The sequence below is a fragment of the Mustela erminea genome, chromosome 11 (genome assembly GCF_009829155.1).
Source record: "Mustela erminea isolate mMusErm1 chromosome 11, mMusErm1.Pri, whole genome shotgun sequence".
In the NCBI taxonomy this organism is placed as follows: Eukaryota; Metazoa; Chordata; class Mammalia; order Carnivora; family Mustelidae; genus Mustela; species Mustela erminea.
The window spans coordinates 85428881-85450013 of NC_045624.1; the positions used below are offsets into that span (position 1 = coordinate 85428881).

A 21133-nucleotide genomic window follows, 5' to 3' on the forward strand; every position below is an offset into this window, starting at 1 on the left:
ACTTACTAATTTTCTGACTCGGAGCTTATATGTCTTAATTCCCTCTGCCACTTCACATATTCCCTACATACCTCACCTCTGTTAACTATCAGTTTTTTCGCTGAATGTATAACTGTTTTTTTTTTTTTAAAGATTTTATTTATTTATTTGACAGAGATCACAAGTAGACAGAGAGGCAGGCAGAGAGAGAGGAGAAAGCAGGCTCCCCGCAGAGCAGAGAGCCCGATGTGGGGCTCGATCCCAGGACGCTGGGATCATGACCTGAGCCGAAGGCAGAGGCTTTAACCCACCGAGCCACCCAGGCGCCCCATGTATAACTCTGTTTTTTGTTCGTTTGTTTGTTAAACAAAAATAATTTGTTAAATTATTAATTTGTTTTTAAAAATACCATCATTTCTTCTGGGTTTTTTTGGAGTCTACATGTAAGTGAATTCATATGGCTTTTGTCTTTCTCTAACTTACTTCACTTAGCGTAACAGCCTCTCGGTCCATCTGGGTTGTCGCAAAAAGCAAGATCTCATTCTTTTCAAATGGCTGGATAATATGCGTTCATATATTTATGTACCACCATTTATCTTTATCCATTTATCTATTGATGGACACTTGGGTTGCTTCCGTATTTTGACTAGTATAAATAATTCTTCAGTAAACATAGGGGTACACATATCTTTTCAAATTAGTGTTTTCATTTTCTTCAAAAAAATAATCACAAGTGGAATTAATAGATTATATGGTATTTTTAATTTTTTGCAGAACCTCTGTACTGTTTTCCACATTAATTGCTCCAATTTACAGTCTCACCAACAGTGCACAGGGCTTCTCTTTTCTTCACATCCTCATCAACACCTGTAATTTCTTGTTTTTTTGATACTAGCCATTCTGACTGGTATGTGGTGATATCTCATTGTGGTGTTGATTTGCATTTCTCTGATGATGAGTGATGTTGAGCATCTTTTCATGCATATGCTGGCCATCTGTATGTCGTTTTTGGAAAAATGTGTATTCAGATCCTCTGCCCATTTTTAATTGGAGTATTTGTGTTGTGTCTTTTGGTATTGGGTTGTACAAATTCTTTACATATTTTGGATTTTAAGCCCTATCAGGCATGTCATTTGCAAATATCTTCTCTCCTTCAGGAAGTTACCTCTCCATTTTGTTGTTAGTTTCCTTTGTTATGCAAAACTTTTTATTTTGGTGTACTCCTGGTAGATTATTTTTGCTTTTACTTCCTTTGCCTGAGAAGACTCCATAAACATGTTGCTAAGGTTATTGTCTAAGAGATTACTGCCTATGTTTTCTCTTAGAAGTTTTATGATTTCAAGTCTCACATTTAGGTTTTTAATCCATTTTGAGTCTATATTTGTACATGGTGTAAGAAAGTGGTTGGTTCAGTTTCATTCTTTTACATGTAGCTGTTCAGTTTTCCCAAAACCATTTGTTGAAGAGACTGTCTTTTCCCCATTGTACATCCTGCTCTCTAAACTATACTTTCATGGTTCATTTCTATAGTTTGTATATTCCTGCCTCCTTTGTCACAGTTTGACAATATAACTGTGGATTTCTTTCTGGACTCTCTATCCTATTCCCTTTATCTATGCGTCTACGTTTGTGCCAGTACCATACTGTTTTGATTGCAATAGCTTTGTAATATATCTTAAAATCTGACATTGTGGTACTTCCAGCTTTGCTCTTTCCCAAGATTGCTTTAGCTATTCAAGGTCTTTTGTGGTTCCATACAAATTTAGTATTACTCCAGTTTTGTTTAAAAAAAAATGCTATTTGTACTTTGATAGAGATTGCATTGACTGTAGATTTCTTTGACTATTATGGACATTTTAAGATTACTTCTTCCAGTCCATGAGCATGGTATGTCTTTCCATCTGTGTCATCTTCAATTTCTTTCATTGATGTCTTATAGTTTTCAGAGTAGAAGTCTTTCACCTCCTGGGTTAAGTTTATTTATAGGTTATTTATTCTTTTGATGCAATTGTAAATAGAGTTGTTTTATTATTATTATTATTATTTCTCTTTCTGCTGTGTTAATATACTGTATATACAAATGCAACAGATTTCTCTATATCAGTTTTCTATCCTGCAAATTTAGTGAATTCATTTATTAATCCTAATATTGTTTTGGGGGAGTCCTGTGGTTTTCTACATATAGTATGATGGCATCTGCAAACAGTGACAGTTTAACTTCTTCCTCACCAATTTGGATGCCTTTTATTTCTTTCTCTTGTCTGATTGCTGTGGCAAGGACTTTCAGTACTTTGCTGAATAAAAGTAGTGAAAGTAGATATCTTTGTCTCTTTCCTGATCTTAGAGAAGTGGCTTTCAGTTTTCACCACTGAGTATGTAGCTGTGGGTTTTTCATATGTAGCCTTTATTATGTTGAGGGGTGTTTCCTGTATACCCAGTTTGTTGACAGTTTTATAATAAATAGATATGTATTTTGTCAAATACTTTTGCATCTATTGAGATAATCATGTGGTTTTTATCCTTCTTCTTGTTAATGTGATGCATCATTATTTATTTATTTGTTTGTTTGTTTGTTTGTTTGTTTATTTGACAGACAGGGATCACAAGTAGGCAGAGAGATAGGCAGAGAGAGAGCGGAGGAAGCAGGCTTCCCGCTGGCAGAGAGCTGGATGTGGGGCTCCATCCCAGGACTCTGGGATCATGACCTGAGCCGAAGGCAGAGGCTTTAATCCACTGAGCCCGCCAGGTGCCCCTGTGATGCATCATTTTGATTGATTTCCTAAGATTGCATCCCTGGAATAAATCCCACTTGATTGTAGTGATCGATCCATTGAATGTAAGATTGAATTAGGTTTGCTAATATTTTGTTAAGGACTTTTGCATGTATATTCCCTAGGAATATTGGCCTGTAGTTTTCTCTTTTTGCAGTGTCTTTGTCTGGTTTTGGTATCAGATTAATGTTGGTCTCATAGAATGAATTTATAGCATTCTTTCTTTTTCTACTTTCTGGAATAGTTTGAGAAGGATAGGTATTAAGTCTTCTCTAAATGTGTGGTAGTATTCACCTAAAAAGCCACTAGTCCTGGACTTCCATTAGTTGAGAGTTTTGGGGTAATTGATTCAATTCAATTTCATTACTAGTAATTGGTCTATTCAAGTTTGCTATTATTTTCTGATTCAGTTTTGGGAGGTTGTATGTTTCTAGGAATTTGTCCATTTCTTCCAAACTGTCCAATATTTTGGCATATAATTTTCATAATATTCTCTTATATCCTTCGTATTTCTGTGATGTTTGTTGTTATTTCTCCTCTTTCATTTCTAAAAATATTTACTTGCGTCCTCTTTTTTTCCTTAATGAAACTTGCTAAAGGTTGATCAGTTTTGTTTAGCTAGTCAAAGAACCAGCTCTTGCATTCATTGATCTTTTCTATTGATTTTTTTTTAACTCTCTCTCTCATTTATTTCTGTTCAAATCTTTATTATTTCCTTCCTTCTACTAATTTGGACTTTGGTTTTGTTAGTCTTCTTTTTTTGTTGTTCTTTTCGGTATAAAGTTAGGTTGTTTATTTAAGATTTTTCTTGTTTCTTGAGGTAGGTCTATATTATTGTAAATTTTTCTCTTGGAACTACTTTTGGTGTATCCCAAAGATTTTGCACCATTGTTTTTCCATTTTCGTTTGTCTCTATGTATTTTTTTAATTTTTTTTGTGTTTTTTTTAAAGATTTTATTTATTTATTTTTATTTATTTTTTTTTATTTTTTTTTAAAGCTTTTATTTATTAATTTGACAGAGAGAAATCACAGGTAGACGGAGAGGCAGCCAGAGAGAGAGAGAGAGATAGGGAAGCAGGCTCCCTGCTGAGCAGAGAGCCCGATGCGGGACTCGATCCCAGGACCCTGAGATCATGACCTGAGCCGAAGGCAGCGGCTTAACCCACTGAGCCACCCAGGCGTCCCAAGATTTTATTTATTTATTTGACAGAGAGATCACAAGTAGGCAGAGAGGCAGGTGGGGGAGGGTGGGAAGCAGGCTCCTCGCTGAGCAGAGAGCCCAGTCTGGGGCTGGTTCCCAGGACCCTGGAATCATGACCTGAGCCGAAGGCAGAGGCTTTAACCCACTGAGCCACCCAGGTGCCCCCATTTTATTTCTAATTTGATTTCTTCTTTGATTTCTTCTTTGACCTATTGCTTCTTTAGTAACACAATGTTTAGCCTCCATGTGTTTGTGTTTTTTCCAGGTTTTCTTTTCTTGTAACAGACTTCTAGTTTCATATCATTGTGATTAGAAAAGATGCTTGATATGATTTCAATCTTCTTAAACTTATTAAAGTGGCATATTATCTATCTTAGAGAATGTCCCATGTGTTTTTGAAAAGAATGTGTATTCTGTTGTTTTTGGTTGAAACATTCTGTGTATATCTCTTGAGTTCATCTGGTCTAATGTATTGGTTAGAGCCACTGTTTCCTTATGGATTTTTCTGTCTGGATGATCTATCAATTAATGTACGTGAGGTGTTAAATTCCCCTAATATTACTGGCAATCTCCCTTTATGTCTGTTAATGTTTGCTTTATGTATTTAATATTTATGTATGTTGTGTGCATAATATTTACAATAGCATTCCCTGGTTGGATTGATCCTTTTAGCGTTGTGTAAAGCCCTTCTTTTTGTTGTTGTTGTTCTTCTTCTTCTTGTTCTTGTTGTTGTTGTTGTTGTTGTTGCAGTATTAGTTTAAAGTCTATTTTGTCTGATATAAGTGTTGCGACCCTGGTTTTTATTTTGTTTTGTTTTTCACTTCCATTTGCATGGAATATCTTTTTACGGCCCTTTACTTTCCATGGGTATGTATCTTTAGGTCTAAACTGAATCTTTTGTAGGCAGAATATTGAGGGGTCCTATTTTTTTAATCCATTTGGTTGCACTATTTTTTTATTGATCGGTGCATTAATCCATTTACATTTAAAATAATTATTGATAGGTATGTACTTATTGCCATTTTGTTAATTGTTTTCTAGTTGTGTTTGTAGTTATTCTCTATTCCTCTCTTCTCTTGCTTTCTTTCCTTATGGTTTGATGTCTTTCTTTAGTATTATGCTTGGATTCTTTTCTCTTTACTTTTTGTGTATCTATTATAAGCTGTTGATTTGTGGTTACCACGAGGTTCATATAAAGCACTTTATGCATATAACAGTCTATAGGAAGGTGATAAGGCTTAAGTTTGAACACGTTTTGAAAGAACTGAATTTTTACTCCCCCATTCACGTTTTATGCATCTCACATCATATTTTACATCTTTTTACTTTGTGTATTCCCTGACTAATTATAGATATAATTGATCTTACTACTTTTGTGTTTTAACTCCATATTGGCTTTATAAATAATTAATCTACTATCTTTATTATATGTTTCTTTTACTAGTGAAATTTTTTCCTTTCCTAATTTTCTTGCTTCTAGGCATGGTCTTTTCTTTCTAAGTAAAGAATTCCATTTAACATTTCTTGTAAGAGTGGTTTAATGGTGATGAACTCCTCCAAGTTTTATTTAGCTAGGTAGCTTTTAACTCACTTTCAATCGAATGATAATTTTGCCAGGTAGAGTATTCTCGGTTGTAGTGTTTTTCCCTTCAGCGCTTAGAATATTTCATGCTATTTTTTTCTGACCTACAAAGTTTCTGCTAAAAAATCAGCTGATAACCTTATGGATTGTTTCTGGCATGTAACTGTTTGATTTATCCTTCTATATTTGAGGTTTTCTTTTCATTTTTACATTTTGCCATTTTAATTATTATGTGTCTTCGTGTGGAATTCTTTGGGTTCATCTTCTTTGAGGATCTCTTTGCCTCCTGGACCTGGATGTCTATTGCCTTCCCCCAGGTTAGGTAAGTTTCAGCTATTATTTCTTCAAATAAATTTTTTACCCCTTTCTTTCTTCTCTTTCTGGGATCCCTATAATGTAAATGTAGTTATATTTGATGATGTTGCAGAGGTCTCTTAACTTATTTGCATCTCTATTATTCTTTTTCTTTTTGCTATTCAGCTTTGTTGCTTCCCACTACCCAGTCCTCTGTTGACTGGGTTCCTGATCCATTTTATCTTTATTTTTATTTTTATTTTTTTGGAAAGGGAGAGCTTGAGTTGGGGGAGGGACAGAGGGAGAGAGAGAATCTTAAGAAGGCTCCATGACCAGCAAGAGCCCCAATATAGGGCTTGATCCTATGACCCTGAGATCATGACCTAAGCCAAAATCTAGAGTCAGACACTTAACAAACTGAGCCACCCAGGTGCCCCATTGACCCATTTTTCTGCATCATTTAATCTGATGTTGATTCCCTCTAGTGTATTTTTCATCTCAATTATTATGTAATTCAGCTCCAACTGGTTTTTGTATTTCTTATCTCTGTTGAAGTCCTCATTGAGTTTATTCACTCTTCTGTCCAGTCCAGTAAGTATCTTATGATCATTATTTTGGTCTTTATTAAGTGTATTGCTTATCTCATGTTGTTTAGCTCTTTTTCTGTGATTTTTGTCTTCTTATTTCATTTGGGACATATACCTCCATCTCCCCCATTTTGTCTAACTCTCTGTATCTGTTTCTGTGTATTAGGTAGTTCAGCTATGTCTCCTGGTCTTAAAAGTTGTGGTCCTATGGTGCGGTCCTATGGTGCGTGGTATTGCAGTTCCCCCTAGACACCAGTACCAAGTGTTCCAGGGGTGTCCCCTGTATAGGCTGCATGTGTCTTCCTATTGCTATGGACACACTGGTGGGTCAGACTGGTCCTCAGCCTGGCTCTCTGCAATTAGTTTCTGTGACAGCTGTGGACGCACTGACAAGCAGGTCTTGTTTCTTATGCAGCCAACTCAAAGGCCCTGCTGAAGAAATGGCTGAGCTGATGGGCTGGTGTGTGGCATTATCTCCCCATGTCTATAGGGCAAGAGTCACTTTGGAGAGGGACTGGTTCTAGCCAGTACTGCCTGCCAGGTATGGCAGAGTTGGAGCCACTTTGAAGGAGCACCTCCCAAGGTAGGTGGATTGGATAGTGCGGGGCTAAAAGAGAATGCCAGGGCAGCAGTCCTAGTAATCAAGAGATGGAGAGCATTAGAATAGGCTCCCCCAAGCAGGCAGCTATCTAGGCTGGGGGAGAGCAAGAAAAATGGCTCCCCCTAGCGCTTTTGCTCCCAAAGAACTCTCCTGAAGATCCCTGCCCTTCCAACACATGCCCTAAAATTAGTCAATAAATCTCCTTCACATATATCCCAAGCACTTTTCAAATTTCTGTAACTGGGGGCACCTGGGTGGCTCAGTGAGTTAAAGCCTCTGCCTTCAGCTTGGGTCATGATCCATGGTACTAGGACTGAGCCCCACATCAGGCTCTCTGCTCAGCGGGGAGTCTGCTTTTTTTTTAAAAAAAAAAAAATTTCTGTAGCTGTGCTGTTTCCACAGAGTCATTTAGTATCCTGGATCTTTAAGGGTGGAGACTTGGTTTCCTATCACCACCCCCCCAAGCTCTCTTAGAGCTAAGCCAGCCCTGCTGATTTTTAAAGCTCCCAGAGTTAAGTCCCACTGATTTTCAAAGCCAGGTGTTATGGGGACTCATCTTCCCAGTGTGGGTCGCCAGGGCCAGTGGTGCCTGGTGTGGGGTCTGATCCCCTCACTCCTCCATACTTCTGGAGTCCCTCCCATTTGTGGTTCATTTGGTTCTCTTCTCAAGAGTTTGGTTCTTGACCACATCTCTACCTCTCCTATCCTTTTTGATGTGGACTTCTCTCTGCAAGATATGATCTGCCAGTCTTCAGTTTATTTTCAAAGTTAGTTGCAATATATGTAGCAGCTATTGACTCGGTGTGTGATGAGCTCAGGGTCCTGCTGTTCCACCATCTTCCCCACTGCCCTCTATTCTTGATAGCGGCTGTATATTAGTTAGCTGCTAGTGATTAGAAAATATTCTTTCTCTCACTTTTTTATTCCAGCTGATAGGATTGCACGGAGTAGGAGCTCAAAAAATATGTATGGACTGAATTCCTTGGAAATTACCAATTCTCCGCCATCTGGCTTCTAAAAATGGAGATTAAAGGATTCAGGCAATGACCATGCAGAAGTTGGTGGATAAAAAGCAACTTGGCATTGATATAAAGGGCCTCACAGTGAGTGCTCCTGTTTCCAGGCCATAACAGACCACTCTCCCCAATTTTCCAGAAGGACTGCTGTACACACACTGAGTGATAACTGAAGAGAAGGAGAAGGAGAGAAAGGTGCATCTCTATATAATTTCTGAGAATCCAGTAATATTATAAGATTAGTTATAAGTCTGGAAATAAAAGAAAAAATTCTGCCATGGGAGATGGTTTCTAAAGTTAGAGTGGGAACATCTCAATAACGAATTAATTGCAAAAGAATTTTGTCAGCATTTAGTTAGAATGTGACACTGCTCTTTTCTTTTAGACTGGTGGCCCCTTCTCCAGAGGCCAATTAGAATCTCCTGTGAATCTCTGTAAACTGCTCATGCTCATTCCCCACCTCTGTAGGAATTATCACTGTGGTGAGTTGCTATTACTACTGAGAATATGTCTTATCCCTTGTGCTATGGCCCTCTGTTTTAAACTGAGTTCCAACAGCATACAATATGATTCAAGGAAAATAACTCAACCTAACACCCTAGTTTCAGGGAAACATTTTTATAGTTTGGAAGAAAGATAAAATCACAATAGTAATCTCTTTTTTAAAAGATGCTACCTGTAGCATATTACAACTCAGCCTTAAAAATATCTTATTAAAAAAATTTCAAACTTTCAGAGAATTAGAATGAATACCTAATACCCATAGTCTACATTTAACATTGTCAACAATGTTTTTGAAGTATATAAAGTATACAAGCCAAATTTTTTAGTACCTATTTCTAAAATATAATCACATTTTCTTCACAACCACAACTGCGTTATCCCAACTGAGACAATTAACAATAATTGTTTAATATCATCTATTATCCAACTCTCTGGAATTGTTCCCCCAAATATCTTAAGTAGTTAGTTTGTTCAAACTAGGGTCTAAACAAGGACTGCATGTTAACACTGATGATTCAGTTGATACGAAAACTATCCCACGTTTTTCTTTGTTCTTCTTCTCTGTATTTTTCAATGTTTAATGACTATGAAGGGCAAATAAGGCATGGTCCCAGACTAAATCAGATGAATTCAGTATCTGGGTGTCTTTAATGTATTTTTACAGAAAAAGTTCTAGAAGCCAATTTATTTTATTTTATTTTATTTTATTTATTTATTTTTAAAGAATCTACTTATTTATTTGACAGAGAGATCACAAGTAGGCAGAGAGGCAGGCAGAGAGAGAGGAAGGGAAGCAGGCCCCCTGCTGAGCAGAGAGCCTGATGCGGGACTTGATCCCAGGACCCCGAGATCATGACCTGAGCCGAAGGCAGCGGCTTAACCCACTGAGCCACCCAGGCACCCTTGAATTTGTTTTGATGAGAGGCTGAAGGAGGAGTTTGAGTCTATCATCTGAAAGAATGACTGGAATGCAGGAGGTGTTGGGGAGGTTGCTATAGCATTGGTCTCAGCCCCATGGATTGGGGGTCAGAGCCTTAAGGAAAAAGAAACTGCAGGGAAAATCCCAAAGAACTGCTCTTATGAGGCACTTGGCACTATTTGTGTGACACAAAATGAGAGAAGACATTTCCTCCACTTCTCTTCAGCACACACAGCACCATGCCATCAACTTTTGTCTGACTCTGAAGTTCTGAAAATTTGAAATAACTTAATAAAAATATTACAAAAGTCTTACGTTACAGCAAATTTTGAAATAATGCAATCCCTCCAATTAAAATTTAATCAAAAGCATTTCTCTCCAAAGCTACTGGGAACATGGATATTTTGAGCTCTTGCCACATAGTGGTACCATTTTGGCAGGCAAACAGTTGTGGAATTAGTCTTAAAGTACAAGTTTGGTTTAAGGTCTTCATAAAAGTATATCTTTCAAACAGTGTGACCACCGGATATGTTTTGAGTAGAGCAACAGTCCAGAGAAAGGAGCACTATTTTGGCACATTAAAGATTTGTGGTTGAAGATGCCTCAGTCTCCACCTCCACCTTCAGGGCTCTCCAGAAGGCAACAGCCTCAGTGCTGAGGGTCACCTTCAGGCAGCTAAATGGGCTTGGGGAAGCCAAGGGGAATTCTTGAATTCACACTGGAGAGCTTTGGAATTCCCAAATACAATTGGTTGGAATTTTAAGGGGAAACCAACCACTTAGATTTTGAAGATAGGGACTAGAGGCAGTGAAATTTGGAATATTACTATCAACTTTGTTCTCCTTGTATCCTAGGCTGGTGAGGCCTGGTGAAATTTTGTAATAAATGAAAAAATAATGAAATACCAGCACCAACCATGAATGCTAACTGACAAATAATACTGAATTTATGGTTCTTTAGTGGCAGCAGTAATTGGTCCCCCTTAACTTTTAACTTTGTTAAATATTGTCCATTTATTACATCTGAGAAAACTGATGTGTTTACATAATGCCAATAGAAGAAAAATGTTTTACCTCTATAATATTTGAAATACCTACTATAATAATAGGTAAGAACCAAATAAATCTGGTAAGAACCAAACAAAAAATAAATGTAAATCATTGAATTCATATTAAAACTTTTGTTTTTTAGTGTATTATAACAAACTTTTTCTTCTGGTAGGCAATTCCTTTTTTTGCTCGGTTAATCCTTGAACTGAGAGATCATACATTAAATTATCTTAACATATCTCATCATATTTTAAAGTACCATTCTTTACTTCATTGATGAGCTTCATTACTATCTCATATAGCATCATTCTAGAATAATGCTAGCAATGTAGTTTGGGATTTGCTATGGATTGGATGTTTATGTCCGCTAAAATCGGTAATGTTGAAACCCAATCTCCCCAATGTGACAGCATTTGGAGGTGGGGCCTTTGGGAGATGATTAGCCCATGAAGGTGGAGCCCTTATGAAGCAATCGGTGTGTTTATAAGACACTCCGGGGGGCTTCCTCACCCCTGCTGCTCTAAGACGAAACAGCAAGAAGTCGGCAGGTAATGAACCAGGGGCTGGGCTCTCACCAGACACAGAATCTGCCAGCACCTTGATCTTGGACCTCCCAACCTCCCGAACTGGAGAAACAGACTTCTGTTGTTTATAACAGCTATATTTTGCTACAGCACCCTGAATAGACCGAGACACGGTTTATAAATACATGCATTACTTCAAATCCCTCCCGATTCTGATTTTTCTTTTTTCTATAGACTGGAAAAGTTCAAAGAAATAACAAAAATACTAAAAAGAAACCACGTCTTTAATGCAGAAGTGAGCAGTGTCTGTGACAGTACATGACATGCTATAAAGTGTTGGATTTTTCATGAGTGATTTTCTTAGATTTTTTTCTTTTGCAAATTATTGAAACAGTCTTTAATGCCCAAGGGGGTTCTTATGCCTGGAGACAAACATTGACTGATATTTGTATTTTAGGGTTCTATTTAATAAACACTTATCTAAATAAATGCAACTTTGAAAAATCAATTTCCTAAACATGTAAATGTTTATTACAAATTTTATGTAAAGTACCTGAAACAATTTAAACAAAATTAAAAACTTACAAAAACGTTCTTTAGAACTCTGAAATGCCATACATAGCAGACAAGCATACAAAAATGCCCTATCATCAGCTATTATTACTTACTTTACACTTAAATTCATCTTAACATAAACAATGTGAATCCAGGTCATCTCTTCATCATTTCACACCTTCACTCTTTTTATTCCTTCCAGGTTATGGCAATACTTAGCTTGATGCCTTCTCAAGAAAGAGTAATCAACCAAATTTTAAAAGAAAAAGGGTATTTTGCAAACCAGCAAGGATACAGGATGTGATTATCAACCAGTTGATTCTCATTTGGGGCCCAGGATCTGCCTGCCTCTCCCAGATGATTAAAACCCTCACCACTGGGGTCGTGAGGTTAGGTTTCCTTTTTATAGTTCACCAGTAAGACACTTAAGTCCACATCTTTCTTTTAGGTTTTAGGGTTTTATTACACAGTGCTCCCTATGATAGAATCATTCTAAAATTCATAGCATTATTTTCAAAGGGAACAATCTCAAGGACACCAGGGTAGCTCAATTGGTTAATGTCTGCCTTCGGCTCAGGTCATGATCCCAGGGTCCTGGGATGGAGTCCCACATTGCGCTCCCTGCTCAGCGGGGAGCCTGCTTCTCCCTCTGCCTCTGCCTGCTGCTCCCCCTGCTTGTGTTCTCTCTCTCTGTCAAATAAATAAATAACATCTTCAAAAAATAATAAAATAAAAAAATAAAAGGAAAAATCTCTAGGACATGTTAAGTGAGAAAAGCAAGAAGCAGAAGGCTACACATCATCTGCTACTTCAATATAAGAAGTTGAAGGGGAGGAGAATACGGTGTATTTGCTCATACTTTTCAAAAGGAAACAATGGAAAAACTATATAGATAAATTAAAAACTACTAAAATCAGATACTTAGAAAAAGGGATGGAATAGGTAAGAGAAAAGGTAGGTATAGAAGCAATACTTTTTAGAATACTGATTTTATTGTTTTGATTTTGCTGCCATGTACTATTATACATAACTGGAAAAGCATAGTTATATCAAAAGATTAATTACAAAAAGAGGGAAAAAGATGCCTATCAGCACAAAGAATTATATTGGGTAACAAAAAATGTATTATTTTTACTGAAAATATTTCGTAGGATATATATATCTTAAGGACAAAAAGAATTGGTTTTTTTTGGAATTGCATACTTTTCTTAAACTGCATTCAGTGGGTTTTTTGGTTTTCATTTTAAATATTTATTTATTTTGAGAGAGTTGGGGGGATGTTAGGGGCAGAGAAAGAGGGAGAAGCAGACTCCCCCCAGAGCAGGGAGCCCAATGCAGGGCTCACTCCCAGGGCCCCAGGATCATGACCTGAGCCCAAGGCAGACACTTAACCAACTGAGCCACCCAGGCACCCCTGCATTCAGTGGTTTTATTGTTAGTGGTCTTGTAGTATTGTTATTACAAAACAGTTATGTCGTGTTGTAAGATGAAACTAATAAGTAATTACATTACTGTCTATAGGAATGAAGATTCATAAAAAGCAGGTTGACCAGACTACTGGGCGTCCCCCCATGCAATGCCCATAACACCCCCTATGCAGCTACTCTTGTCAACAAGAGGAAAAAAGAAAAAAAGAACCTGAATATCATGTCTGTTGATCTAACTAAAAACTTGTAGTAAATACAAGAAACAGAGCAAATGAAATAATGCCAGAGGAAACAATGAGAGTGTGGGACATTTTACAAGACAAATGATGTTTTCCTCAATAAAGAAGTGGCATGGGAAGTAGGGAAGATTAATTACAGTTAATTACAAGAGGCATTTGATCTGACACCCGAGTGCCATGTGGACCCTCCATGGATTCCAATTTGACAGACCCATGTGTAAAAAAGGCATTTTTTTTTAAAGATCTTATTTATTTACTTGACAGACGAGATGACAAGTAGGCAGAGAGGCAGGCAGAGAGAGAGGGGGAAACAGGCTCCCTGCTGAGCAGAGAATCTGATGTGGGGTTCAATCCCAGGACCCTGGTATCATGACCTAAGCCAAAGGCAGAGGCTTTAACCCATGGAGCCCCCCAGGCGCCTCTAAAAAAGGCATTTTTGAGACAATTTGGGAAACTCAAATATGGGCTGAATATGGGGGGAAAATATATATATATAGAATCAGCCTGATGTGGTGTTCAGGAATTATTGCTAATTTCATTACACAGAAGATGGCACTGGGCTGTGCTCTCTAAACATGTTCTTTTTTGTTAGAGATACATATTGATGCATTTACTGGTAAAATAATATAATTCCTGGGATTGGCTTTCTAATACTTCAGCAAAAAGGGAGGAGGGGCAAAGGGAGAATGATTAACAAGATTGGTAAAATTATTGATTATTGTTTAAGCTGGATGAGGGGGGATCATTATGGTGTTCTTTTTGTGTGTTGTGTTTCCATTTTTCCATAATGAAAAGAGTTTTTAAATGTTATAGATGACTTTTCTTCTTGTAATTAGTACGCATCTGGAGATTTCATTTCCTAAGCAATGAGAATCAAGTCTGTGAAGTTAGTTTCCTCCTGACAATGGTGGATTCTTTCATCTTGGAACACACAGACAAAATGTCTTTCTATTTGCTATTATGAGAACAGTTCCTACTTTTCTGTAACTATGTGCCTTACTCACAGTTTCCTTCTCTGTTTGCACAAACAGAAACAAACACGTAGTTATAAATAGCCATATGCAGGCGGTCCTTGCAGGACAGTGTCCTGACAGATCATAAAAATGATTTCACACTGAAAGCATACAAAATAATCTTAATAATTGGAACAATTACAATTGTTTGTGATCTTTAAAATGTTTTGTCAAGCTATATACAGGAAAATGAAACTTGAGCATTCACTTACACCATACTCAAAGATAAACTCTAAATGGATGAAAGACCTCAATGTGAGACAGGAATCCATCAAAATCCTAGAGGAGAACATAAGAAATAACCTCTTCAACATCGGTCACAGCAACTTCTTTCAAGACACGTCTCCAAAGGCAAGGGAAACAAAAGTGAAAACGAACTTCTGGGACTTCATCAAGATCAAAAACTTCTGCATAGCAAAGGAAATAGTCAACAAAACAAAGAGACAACCATGGAATGGGAAAAGATATTTGCAAATGACACTACAAAGGGCTGATATCCAAGATCTATAAAGAACCCTCAGATTCAACACACACAAAACAGATAATCACATCAAAAAATGGGCAAAAGACATGAACAGACACTTCTCCAAAGAAGACATACAAATGGCTAACAGACACACAAAAAAACAACATCATTAGGGGCGCCTGGGTGGCTCAGTGGGTTAAGCCGCTGCCTTCGGCTCAGGTCATGATCTCAGGGTCCTGGGATCAAGTCCCACATCGGGCTCTCTGCTCAGCAGGGAGCCTGCTTCCTCCTCTCTCTCTGCCTGCCTCTGCCTACTTGTGATCTCTGTCTGTCAAAAAAAAAAAAAAAAAAAAAAATCTTTAAAAAATTAAAAAAAAAAAAAAACATCATTAGCCATCAAGGAGATTCAAATCAAAACCACATTGAGATACCACCTTACACCAGTTAGAATTGACAAGATAAGACACAACAAATGGTGGCGAGGATGTAGAGAAAGGGGAACTCTCTTACACTCTTGATAGGAATGCAAGCTGGTATAGCCACTTTGGGAAAACAGTGTGGAGGCTCCTCAAAAAGCTAAAAATAGAGCTACCCTATGGCCCAGCAATTGCACTACTGGGTATTTACCTCAAAGATACAGGTGTAGTGAAAAGAAGGACCACATGCACCCCAGTGTTCATAGAAGCAATGTCCACAATAGCCAAACTATGGAAGGAACCAAGATCCCCTTTAGTAGAGAGTGCATAAAGATCTCCATATATATAGCTTTGCGCAGTGGCAGTATCGTAGCCAATGAGGTTTATCCGAGGCGCGATTATTGCTAATTGAAAGATCTCCATATATACAATGGAATGTTACTCAGCCATCAGAAAGGATGAATACCCAATATTTACATCAACATGGACGGAACTGGCGGAGGTTATTCCAAATGAAATAAGTCAAACAGAGAAAGACAATTATCATATGGTTTCACTTATTTGTGGAACATAAGGAATAGCATGGAGGACATTAGGAGAAGGAAGGGAAAAACAAAGGGGGGAAATCAGAGAGGGGAGAGGAACCATGAGAGACTATGGACTCTGGAAATCAAACTGAGGGTTTTAGAGGAATGGGAATGGTGGTGTGGGGATGGGTTAGCCTAGCGATGGGTATTAAGGAGGGCACATATTGCATGAATCATTGGGTGTTATATGCAAACAATGAATCACGGAACACTACATCAAAAACTAATGATGTACTGTATGGTGACTAACATAATATAGTAAAAAAATTATAAAGAAAAAGAATGTTTTGTCAAAACATTAAAAACTCTCTTACCAGCAATTATAGCTGTATAAGAAACTGTATGGGAAAGAAAACAGAAAAAAAAACAACAACAACAACAAAGCTGATATTTGCTATACTGTAATTGAAAATATTGGAAACTTTAGGGATTAAAGTATTTTTTGTAAAAAAATTTTTTCATTTTTCTCTGAGGGTGAAGGAGAAATAAATTAATATATTTTCAACTGTGGCTGAGCCCTCTAACTCAGCAATCCTAGGCACCTGGAGATTTACCTTTTGTGAAGTCACATCTAGTTTCTATTTTTCCTACCTTATGACATGAAGTGGGCATTTTTTCTATGCCTTGGTGAGTTGTCATACTCACTTCTAAATCCAGATAAGCTTCCCATAGTTTTCCCTTTGCACATTCAACATCATGAAATATCTCTGAGAATTCCTTTTCTAATAAAACTATGGTTTCTCAGAATTCCCTGCAATTCTTTAAAAGATTCTCTATAGGCTTCTAGCTACACATTGGGCACAATCTGATTATATTTCATAAAATCACTTTCAAAATATTGACAATGAGGTAGATCCCTCTACCCTTCTACCCCAGGTTGTTAGTAATTTTAGTATCTTATAGCAATGATGTTTAAACTTTTCTCATATGACATTATACTTAAAGTGGAATTATTCTAGAGTGTAAGGTGGGGATGAGAGACCTAGAATCCCATTCCCTGCATCTCCCCCTCAGCTCCTGAGGTGATCCCCCACAAAACACCTCCAAGAATACAGTTTGCAGATATCTGCACTTGATAGTAGATAGAGCACATGGCTGATAAAGTGAAGTCATTAAGACATCCACACACCATGATGCAGATCAACTAGGATTCATCCTGTGGGTTCTTCCCAGCATGCTGGTCCTCTGAATCATCCCAGCCTTGGCAGAAATATCCTATACCTCCATTGCTGTCTCTCTGTTGCAGACACCTGATTAGAAGCCAGTGCTACCCCTCACCCGGCCTTCCAACTGATGCCTCAGACTGATCTGGCTCTCAGCATCCATCGTGACCGGGGCTCTGAATCCACCTTTCAGTGCCCAATGTCACCAGCAACTCCCAAGTGCTGCCTATACTTTCCAAGACATCAGCCCGGGATCTAGAGGTATCATACGCAGTTCTACGCACACATAATTTGCGTTGGTATTTCTCTCCCCACGTGCCTTTTGCTATTGTAGCTTCTCTCAGATACACAGTGTTTGTTCTAAAAGACTCCATGTCCTGAATTACTTCCTTGCCCTCTTTACAAGGTCAAAACCAGCTGTTGGGAGTTAGTCATTCCTTTCATTAACACTTGGGTCTGGAGGCCGCCTGGGTGACTCAGTCGTTAAGTGGCTGCCTTTAGCTCAGGTCATGATCCTAGGGTCCTGGGTTCAAGCCCCACATCGGGCTCCCTGCAAAGCAAGGAACCTGCTTCTCCCTCTCCCACTCTCCAGGCTTGCGTTCCCTCTCCCACTGTCTCTCAAATAAATACAATCTCAAAAAACAAAAAAACAATCAGGCCTGGCTTTTAAGTTGGACCTCATTAATATCTGGCCCTATCTTTAGAAGCATAATACTGGGGCAGATGGCAAAGAAAACAGAGAAGGGTAGAAGACAGAAAGAAGTAAATTAGAACAGAAAGAAAATATCCTTCTTTAAAGCTTTCCAGAATGCTGTGTTTATCGTTATAAAGATGCGAGAGAGGAGGAGGAGGAGAAAGAGGAAAGGAGGAAATATAAATAAAGATTTTCTCAGAAATGAAAGAATAAAGGCTTGGCAAATGTTTCTTGAAAGTTTGGGGAGGTTACTATGAACGTGGTTCTGCGGGGGGAGGTGTGCACACGTGTGTGTGTGTGTGTGTGTGTGTGTGTGTGTGTGATGTTCCTTCACTTTTCTGAATGCCTCCAATTCCAAAACACTTTGACCTCATACATGTTATAAAATCTAATGCCATTTGAGATCTTCCAACAAAACTTATTTTTAAATGTTTGATTACTAATACTGACCAGCTGATCATCCAGCCCAAAGAGTTGCTCCATGTACGTTTCAGACAATCTCCGAATTTTTGGCCTCATTGATGGATCGATGCACATATCCCTTTAATAAAATCGTCAAACAGAGGCAGACATTTCATTTCATAGTCGTTAGTTTTATCATTAAATCAGCAATTTGAATCAGTGATTCCATGGGTGGAGGGGAAGGAAGAGACACTTTGGGGAGAAGCATATCAAAATCACCCGCAGGTCTTTTTCAAACTACCCCCACCTCAAGATTTTGCTGAGCGTCCCAAGAGGGTATACCTCCCTTTCTTCACCCACAACTTGAAATATCTGCCCTGTGAGGACGTGATTGATGAGAGAGAGCTGTATTTCTCGTTAAGAACCAGTGGGCAAACTGTTCCTATTGACGTCTTTGGGACTTACAAGCCTGTGGAGGGATTCTTCAGCCATTTTGAAAATGGAAGCGTTCCTTGGCAAGACCTCTTTCGTTACCACACAATGAGGCTTTTACCTTCAAAATAAAATATCTCCCTACTGTAAAGCAAAGCAATACTCACCAGAGAAGACTTTCAAGACCATTTTCCATGATAGTAATGATCATTTTCTGTAAATATTTCAGGGGATCCTCAGGACATGTAATAAGTAGGCCGCATAACAGAGCCTAGGGAAAATGAAACAAATCACTCTTCCTGGATCTGTGTGTTCTTACTAAACAGCAGATGGGCTTCTCTCCCACAATTACAAAGTTAAATAACGTGACAGTTTTTTAGGTCAACGTGCCCCCACTTTTTTATCCAGTGTTAGTATTTTGTTGAAGTCAAACTAAAATGCTTCCCTTTACTATTGAAAGAAAAATCCATTGTCAACGACACCATAGGGTTGCTGCTTAGTGTTTTCCCTTATGTGAGCAGAGATTTGTAGCCAAATTGAAGACATAGTTGTCTTATAGTGGGTTCTACCCGTTTTAAGGATGAAGACCCCTGACTGACTTCTTTTTCCCCCAGAGCTAGAGAATCTAATGACACAAGAGGTTAGTGATTCTTTTTTTTTATTAAATTTTTATTTTATTTATTTATTTAGTTTTTATAAACATATAATATATTTTTATCCCCAGGGGTACAGGTCTGTGAATCACCAGGTTTACACACTTCACAGCACTCACCATAGCACATACCCTCCCCAATGTCCATATTCTCTTCACAGTTGCAAGATGAATGTAGATAGTATTCTGTGACCTAAGGGCTGAAGTCTTCTATTACCCGGAGGCCAGACTTCCGACAGCTCCCTGAACAGTCCTGAAGACAGGCCCTTCTGCCTTCTGGTACTTTAGGGCCTGAGTCCCCAGAATAATGAGTTTTTCTACTTCCCACTCCTCGCCACGTCATTCATTCTGTTGTAGCACCTCGAGAACATTTACCTCAGAATCACCTGGGGGTTGAACAAGTGAAGATGGAGCCCTGGGAGCTGCATTTTGAGGAGCTCCCCAGGTGATTCTTAAACACTCTAAAGTCTGAGAACTAGGGCCTAAATGGAGTGCAGCATTAAGGTGATTTTTTTTTTTTAAGTTAGGATCTAATTAATGAATATGAGAAATTACTTATTTCTTTATATTTCTAAGTTCCACAGATTAGAAAACGACAGTCCCTGCAGAAGTCAAATCAAGTTAAAAGGATAAGTCTCTGGAACGTTAGTAAAGGCATAAAGAACTAAGCAGAGTTCAAATGTTCACCTTCTGGGTAAGAAATCTCATTGTTCATTTTCCCGCTGGGCAAAATAAAACAGACTGAGGCTTTATAGAATTAATGCATGAATGGTACATAGCCCTGTGCTAATAAGAAAATCATAACTAGTGAACCAATAGCTTTTTTTCTGCCCAATGAAAATAAAAATTATGAAACCACTAGTTTGGCCTTTATAAGCAGAGGCAAAATATGCAAACATTCCCACAAGATGAACATTTGACTCTCACAAAACAAAATTAGGGCTTTATCAAGGCTAGGTTTCTTAGTGAAAACTTACACAACAAAGGACAAAAAAGACCAAGTTTCACAAGTGTGCAATCCTCCACTTTCTTTTGGTTCTGCCTAACTCCATTCCCAATATTTTTCAAATATTCTGAAAGGTGTCTGGGGACTGATGACAAACGTAGATTTATTCAGAACAATTGTTTCTTTTTTTCTTTTTTTTCTTTTTTAAAGTTTTATTGATTTATTTTAGAGGCTGGGGGCAGAATGAAAGGGAGAGTCGTAAGCAGACTCTGCGCTGAGCATGGAGGCCAACATGGGGCTCGATCTCATGACCTGGAGATCATGACCTGAGCCAAAACCAAGAACTGAAATAGATCGTGCCAACCAGGCACACCCAGGACATTGTTTCTACTCCTTTATACTACTACCCATCTTTCAAGGAATAAGATAATGCAGTAGCTGGAGTCCACTGGGTTTAAATCCTGGATTGGCAATCTTCTAATGTGGAGCCTTAGACAAGTTGATCCTCTGTTCCTGTTTCCTTACCTATACATGGGATCATAAAGGTACATATGTCATAGGCTATCATGAGAATTAAGTGAACTAATATATGTAAAGTACTTTGAATAGTGTCTAGCATAAAATAAGTACTCAATAGATAATAATGATAATAATGATAATATATTATATTATCATATATAATAATGATAACAAGCCATCACTATTTTTAACCATTCCACTGCTAATTCTTACCTTCATTAAAGGGAAAGACTTGAGCAAAGAGAAAAGAAATTCAAATTCAAAGAAATTCAAAACTATTCCCTTGTACCACTCACAGCCAGTGGGATGACAGAGGGATTGATTTCATTGATTTCATACCAAGCCTAATGGAAAAGACTAGGACAAATGTATCTGGGGGGAAATGATTAGGAGAGAGAACTTGATAGAACAATAGTTTAAACATAAATAGTAAGACAGTAAATGTCTATGAGAACTGTGGGTAGATACAAAACACTTAAGAGAGCAAGTCCTTATTTTTTTCAAGGTTTTTTTTTTTTAAAGATTTTATTTATTTATTTGACAGAGATCACAAGTAGGCAGAGAGGCAGGCAGAGAGAGAGGAGGAAGCAGGCT

The 21133-nt window shown here is 38.0% G+C and overlaps 1 protein-coding gene, 1 long non-coding RNA gene and 1 other non-coding gene across 7 annotated transcripts in view; 2 read left to right on the forward strand and 1 right to left on the reverse strand.

Annotated features, from left to right (window-relative positions):
* Positions 1–17426, forward strand: part of LOC116569670 — a 58959-nt gene extending 41533 nt beyond the window's left edge. The window contains exon 4 of the long non-coding RNA XR_004277126.1: positions 16978–17426. This is a non-coding gene — a long non-coding RNA (uncharacterized LOC116569670). The remainder of the gene's footprint in view (positions 1–16977) is intronic.
* Positions 1–21133, reverse strand: part of FBXL13 (F-box and leucine rich repeat protein 13) — a 247282-nt gene that overhangs the window by 213326 nt on the left and 12823 nt on the right. For all 5 annotated transcript variants that reach the window (XM_032306078.1, XM_032306079.1, XM_032306081.1 and 2 more), the window contains exons 2-3: positions 18590–18693; positions 18039–18129 (exon numbers count right to left, since the gene is read on the reverse strand). In XM_032306078.1, the coding sequence (XP_032161969.1) occupies positions 18039–18129; positions 18590–18693 (195 nt within the window). The remainder of the gene's footprint in view (positions 1–18038; positions 18130–18589; positions 18694–21133) is intronic.
* LOC116569704 lies at positions 15492–15631 on the forward strand. The gene has a single exon (XR_004277146.1). It is a non-coding gene; the product is annotated as a U4 spliceosomal RNA (small nuclear RNA).